Source organism: Lissotriton vulgaris, chromosome 1_1 (genome assembly GCF_964263255.1).
Source record: "Lissotriton vulgaris chromosome 1_1, aLisVul1.2, whole genome shotgun sequence".
Taxonomy (NCBI): Eukaryota; Metazoa; Chordata; class Amphibia; order Caudata; family Salamandridae; genus Lissotriton; species Lissotriton vulgaris.
Genome location: NC_141685.1, coordinates 923,037,417 through 923,044,509, shown reverse-complemented (window position 1 = coordinate 923,044,509; position 7,093 = coordinate 923,037,417). Strand labels below are relative to the sequence as shown.

At 39.0% G+C, this 7,093-nt stretch overlaps 1 protein-coding gene across 10 annotated transcripts in view; it reads right to left on the bottom strand.

Moving 5' to 3' along the window:
- Nucleotides 1-829: 829 nt before the first annotated feature.
- LOC147748173 (E3 ubiquitin-protein ligase TRIM38-like) overlaps nt 830-7,093 on the bottom strand; it is a 229,320-nt gene continuing 223,056 nt past the window's right edge. For all 10 annotated transcript variants that reach the window (XM_086959081.1, XM_086959083.1, XM_086959084.1 and 7 more), the window contains 3 exons: nt 7,070-7,090; nt 5,809-5,829; nt 830-1,414 (listed from right to left, as the gene is read on the bottom strand). In XM_086959081.1, coding sequence (XP_086815207.1) covers nt 957-1,414; nt 5,809-5,829; nt 7,070-7,090 — 500 coding nt within the window. In that variant the 3' untranslated portion in view covers nt 830-956. The remainder of the gene's footprint in view (nt 1,415-5,808; nt 5,830-7,069; nt 7,091-7,093) is intronic.

The following is a 7,093-nucleotide window of genomic DNA, read 5'->3' as shown; positions in this document are numbered from 1 at the left end:
CAGAAGCTTTAATGTCTTGATAAACTGAGAACTGACAATTGAGCATGGACGAAACATGTGTAAATTACACAGCACTGACAATTCCCACTAGTATTTATTAGCCACTGAGCTGGACTGACTGAAGATCAGATGGGCAGCCCCGCACCTGCACTCCTAGGAGTACACCAATGGTGAGACGTCTTTTCCACTGGAATGATCATCCAGTGTCGCCATCTCCGTTGCGTGGGTAAGGTTTCTCCTATTTTCACAGCATAGTAGCCACAACTGTTCACGGTTGCTAAAGATAGCACTGAACACTCTGTAGAACTAGACTGTAGATGGTCTGACACTCTTGGAGTTTGGGATAATGGACAAAGAGTTACAAGTAGGGTACACGTTGGATGCTAGAGCATGGACCATATGTGTCGACAACTAAATCTCCAAATTTTTCTATGAAGAGGAACAGGTTAGGCGGGGAAGTTTGTGAATATCCAGAGACGTGTGTGTTTGTGGGTGTGCATAAAGACTCAAGGCATTCTGATCCAGGAACACCTATTCCCTGCCCCACGTTCTGCCGGTGCATAGTTTAACTCACACAAAACACTTTGTATGAGAGTCAAGCCTTTTATAAGCCTATCACCAATTTTTGTGAACCATGTGTCTTCCAAAATTGTTTTTACAATATCAAAAAGTGCATTTGAAGTGCAAGCTAAACATACATGCACATATAGCTCTGTCAAATATGCCCATAGTATTGAATGCTTGGACATGTGTGTGCTATAAAGGAGCACAAAGTAGATGTGTGAGCGTGTAAATAAAAATTTGACAAGATGAACACATTTATGTTTAAAATGGGTGCCTTTATTCTGATTAATCTAAATCGATTAACATAAAATGCAATGGTGCTGTGATCAGCAGAGCTTTTTCAGCTACTAGTTTCATCACAGGTTCACAAAGAGATGCAAGAGGGTTCCTTGTTATGAAACACTCAATGTTCCTACTCCAAGGAAGACAAAGGGTCTCATTTCTTCACTGCAGCCATTAGGCATGGGCAGGTTGCCGATGACTTCATTATTGCTTTCATCGTAAAAAAGTACCTGCTTCTGGTCACAATCTAAAAGTGACCCAACTATGTCAGGGGTATCTCCCATTGCCCGTGGATAAGCAAAGATTCCTGCATCAGTGGACAAGACAAGTGGGTCCTTTCTGTCCACAGATATAGCTGCAAACCCTACAAGAAACCCTCCATCCCCGCTTGCTTTGAAGAAGTGTTTCCCGCTGGTGTACCCAGTGTCACCCAGGACGCAGGGATTACTGTCAAATCGTTCTGTGTTGTTGTCAAGGTCCTGATTGCTGCTATTAAAGCTCACGCTCTTCAAGTCATCCGACAGGTAAAGAACAGGATGCGCTGTCTTTGGATCCAGTGACACATTCTCTGAGGGGGAAAGGAATTAGGTACAAAGGAGATAAAAAAATAAAACTAGAGTTAAACCAGAGAAATTGGAACGTGATGAGAAAAAGCAAAATTTTCACTAGAATTGCCATAGAACAGCAACTTTGTAGCATTTTTGTATGTGTAACAATTGAGTGCACATTACTTAACATTTGCGTTTGAAAAAAGTATAGGAGTGACTTATGTGGAGTTTAGAGAAAAGTGCATATATTTAATATCTTTATTAGCTACTCCCTCATTCATTGGATTCTCGAAGGACTTCAAGCCTAGATTGGCATACTATGGAGCATCATTTTGGGCAGTCGGTAGTGCGTGGAGAGGTCACTGGTAATATTCCACATTTTCCAAAGATGTACTCACTTCTCTCCATGATGAAATAATTCCAACTTCACACAGTTTCTTGTCATTCCAGAGGAGATAGAAAACTTGGAACTACATCTTGCATGAGTGGGCTACCTCCTCAGAAATCACACCAAATCATTTTTGGTTCCACAGAACGATTGATAGACTAAGGAAATTGGAATCCTATTACATATCGCTGTTGGACGCACAATGTCCAAGGGGACTGAATGATGAAATTTATGTACATTTACATTGAAATTAGTTTCTTCCTTGTCTGCTTGTGCCTGCAAGCAATCTTTTTCATATTAATAGTGATAAACATTTATTTGTACGTTTTTCTTTCTCTCGAACGGTTGTATGCGATTTCATAGAAAAATGATTTCATGGAAAACCATTACTGAGAAACCATTTCACATAAACTGTTTAATGGAATGTTTCAGAATGAATGCCATTCACCATTTCATAGAAACCAACTCATAGAATGCCTTTTTCTTCGAAATTGGCTTTTGCATGCTTATTTTAAAAGTGTAAATACAATAGTTGCATCCATTCCTTCCCCTACACTCGACCTATCCCTGAAACAAAAACCCCTCACTACCTCTAAACTTCACCTATTTCTGAACCCTAAAACCATTTTAATCCTAATTGCCATCCATCTCTGACCACTTAAAACCCCTTCCCACGCCCAAGCTCCACCCATCCTCAAACCCTAAAAGCAACCCTCACTGCCCTTTATCACCACCCATCCAGGAGTCCTAAAACCCCTCACCATCCATAAACTACCCAACCCTAAAAAACCCTTTCTACAACTAAGCTCCACCCATCCTCGAATCCTTAAAACTCCTCTAACTCCACCCAATCCTGACCCTATAAACACTTCACCACTCTAACCTCTACCCATCACAACCGTAAAACCCTCACCAGCCCAAGATTCTGCACATCCATGAACCCTAAAACCTCTCAACACCCCTAAACCCCACTCATCCATGAACCCTAAATTCTCCGTGTCACCCCTTAACTCCACACATTCCTGATACCTAAAAAAAGACCTAATCACTCCTAAACTCCACCCAACCCCAAAACCCCTCGGCACCCTAAACTCCATCTAATCTTACCCTAAAAACTCTTCACCAGCCCTAACCTCTACCCATCACTGAACCTCGAAAGCATTCACAAGCCCTAAACTCCACACATTTCTGAACCCTTGCGGTGCCTGAACTTCACCCAATCTTGACACCTAAAAACCCCTGACCACTCCTAAACGTTAGCCATCACTGAACACAAAAACCCCTCACTACTCCTAAACTCCCCCTAAGTTTAATGTATTTTGGGATTTTTCCTTGAAATTAGTTTTCCATGACTTGGTTTCTTGCAATATGGTTTCTCAGTTTTTGTTTGCCATTAATTTACATACATTACTATGGAACAAGAATCATGGGACTTAGAGGAAACTTTATATGAAATGGAGAATGAGATATATCAACAGATATTCCCAATCGGTAGTCATCTTCACCATTCGAACCACTGTCATATTATCTTCCCTTTTCCCAACTTTGTGCCCCGGCTGGAATCCGAAAGAAAGATAAATATAAACCAAGACATAAAAAGACATACAGAAAACCATCCATGCTATAGTGATACTTCTGTGTGAGGGTGCACTTTTATATACATTTGATAATGATGTTAATTTGCGTTATACGTCTTAATATATACAAACATAGTTTTGGTCCAATGTTTGGATAGAATAAAGTGCTATGCCTAGATTTTAGGCCTCAATGTGAGTTTGTAGGCTTTGTTTTAGAGCAAGGTAGCAGGAGTTGTATGTGCTGAAATGTTTTTCTGGCCAAACTGAATCCCTTGTAGGGAATTTTCCCATTAATTTCAGTGTTTGCAGTAGATGAAGTCTGACTACAGGATGATCCTGTGCAAGTACCATTTTGGTGGTATTTAAAAAGGTAGAAGAACTGAAGCTTTCACGTTGCGTAATAGCACTAACAGGAGTATTGTTTTCAGTCCTGTGATGCAAAATTCAGGACCCAATGCATAAGCCCCTATATTCTCCATGAGCTTCTGAAGGCAGAAAAAGTATTAAAAAGACCCTGGTGGAGCAGCATGCAGGTGCACAGAAGGCTTATTAGGACTCTTCTCTTCAAATAATACAATCTAATAAATAATGTTGCAAGGGAACTAGGGAGGTTAGACTATTTGGTTATAAATGTGCAAAGAACACTGTGGTGGGATTTAGCTTTCACTCATTTTATTTTTGATCAGAGGTATTCCTTATAAGATTGCTCATTTTACTCATTTAGTTTGCACAAGAATACCTCATTACAATATACCACTGTTGGTGTGTGCTTCTACAGGTGATTACAAATGACCCCCCCACAATCAACACACAAAGTATTCTTTCATCTGAAGTACCTATTTAGGTACTAACTGATAAATTAGAAATTCCCAAATATGTGCACCGCGCTCTTTCTGGACATTTAAAAGAATCAGAATTCCCATTATGGCAGGGGAAAAAAAGTAGTGGGAGTAGATCCAGAAGATATGACTGAAGTATTCTATTCTTGGATTGTGATGGAAGTTTCTAGTCAGCAGGGCTATCCACCAACTATACTCCCAAAGATCCTTTTTAGAACATTGGTATTAACATACATTAAACCCATAGTAATGGAGGTGGGGAGGGGAAATGTAAGCAGCAAAAGGAGGAAAAGAGCCTCTAGACTGTTAACACCCATACCCCTAGCATTGAATAAATAGTTTGAATAAGACATACTAGCTTTAAAAGCCTTAGTTTTAAATTCTTCTTAAGTGTTATAAATGTATCATCTTAGGAATGTTATTTTTCTGATTTGAAACTGCTTCCATGCCAGCACATGGCCCATGACACTGTGTAATAAATGTATTGCTTCATGAGAGCATGTCATGTTATATTCACCCTTTTAAGTGTCAGTTGGGGTTATTACAAGTGCATACCCTAATGCACTTGTAATAAGATTGTTGGGTTACCCATCACATTTGTGATGAAGTACCCGTCAGCCAAACTCCAAATTAGCCTTAAATCTAGATCAATGGCCTAATCACCACAGTGTCAAAGTACAAGGTTTTACAAATTGTGATGAAGAGCATTTCTGAAAGCACATGAACTGATGTTGGCAGGTGGTACGTTGAACTTTGAAAAGAAAATCTAAAAGGTTATCATTCCCTGTCCTGAGTCTTTTAGGGGCTGAGGTTTAACTGTGAGAAGACGTCAGACTCAATGGTATTGCTAAATAAAGGGGTTATCCCCTCCTCATGAAAAGTACTCTGTATTGTTAGGTGAAGCTCTAACGAAACAAAATAAAGTTTGCCTAGAAATTAAGAAACAACGGTGTGCGTGGAATGAGACCTTTTGGGAACAAGCATTGCATTTGTGTCTTGACCCTAAATGTCAAATCTCTGGATTCTAATTTGGGCTGAACCAAGGAACGTTTCTTGACATTTTGTGTATTTGAAAAAATATATAATGTTGATCCAATGATAAGAAGGATGGAGTCTTCAAACAGCCGAAAACATATATTAAGAATACATTAACTCAAGAGTACTGCTCTGGGATTTATGACAGTACTATCCACATTGGAGGTGTAGATGTAATGAAGAATGAGAGCTAATGTTTGGACACCCAGTAGCAACACGGAAGCCTGCAATAATTATTAGATGAACAGTGATAATGTTGATAATAACAATAAGAATACTACAAATAAGAATAGCGCTACTAATAACAGTAATAATACTAGGAGCAACATTTACAATTACTAATATTAGCAATGACTATAATAAGTTACAAACAATAATAGTAATACAATCATACTAATCATAACTAAAGTAATAGTGATGAAAAATATGTTAAATAATGTACTGATACTTGTTTGCATTGGTGATTAAAATAAATTGGTTATGAACTGGGTTATCTGTATTTGTAAGATTTAATATTGATTATTTTGTTCATCGGAGTCAACGTCTAGAGGTATTATTTTAGACAACAACCTTACCTTGATACTGATGGACATTTTCTGAAAACAAATGAAGACAATGCAATATATTACTGAAAGGCAGTTGTAATAGAAAATCTAAGAATTTCATTCTGAAAATAGGATTTTTGAATCCCAATCGCTCTCTGTAACACATTCGCGTCGCTTTCACTTGCAGTAAGATGTTACAATTGCTCAAAGCAATGCAAGATTCATAAACCCCCTATGGACAGTGTTCAATTCCAGTTGGACTTAACTTAAAAGGCATTCCCATCTCCTAGGCCAGTGGGTCGACACTGGACGTCTTCCCTATCAGGAAAGAATAGCCCTTCAACTACTACTGCACGGCTATTGAACCACCAGGTGAAACTTCACTGATGACTAACTCATTTTGGCAGCTCCACAGAGGAATCTGATCACTGCTATGCGAGTGAAGAGCAATCCATAAACAGGGATCACATCAATTTCTCTCCTTGGGAAATGCTTCTCATATTAAATGTAGGAACAGTAGAGCTGGAAGACAGACCAAGGGCATCATTTCCAACCATTGCTGTGGCCCAAATGCATATTATAGCCATTACCTCATCCCAATAATGTTTAATGATTTCTAGTGACAAGCCTGAAACTGATTCAGAAAAGGGGGTGGTGATGAACAGAGTGTCTGAATTAAGCAGACCACTCTTACCCAGTCCAAAGATCAGGGCTTGATCAATCACCGTTTTTTAGCTCACTGCACCATCCCAGCTCAGAACCTGGCTACATGCAAATTAGTCTGTGCCTGGCCCAGTGCATCATGGGAACAGCCTGAAACTGAGCCAAGAGAAAGTCCCCGAACTTCATTTGATTCTTTTTATTTGTATTAAGTCATTGGAATTCACTGCTCAGTTCTATATTCTCATGATTACTGAACCTCTTTCTTCCAATTAATTCCTTTCCTTTCATTCATTCACATCAAATGTATAGCTTACTAAAATTTCTCCTCACAACCGTTGCCTTCAGAAACTAAGCATATTAAGCAAAATCTTCGTCCATAGGTTAAGGCCCGAGTCCCTTCGCTTATTGTCAAGCTCTACGAAATAATTCACTGGTAGCAAAATAAAATCAACAAATAAATCTGTTTTTGTGGAATCATAATATCTCATTGATATAATTATAATTATGAACACAACATAATACTGCATTCCTCCTTCTACAAGAAACAATTCAGCCCATGACGATGGAAGCTAGAGTGAGGTAAGAGTTCTACATCAGTGTTCTCACAGGGTTACTACAAAATCCTTACCTACAACAGTGAAGGAAGTATCTG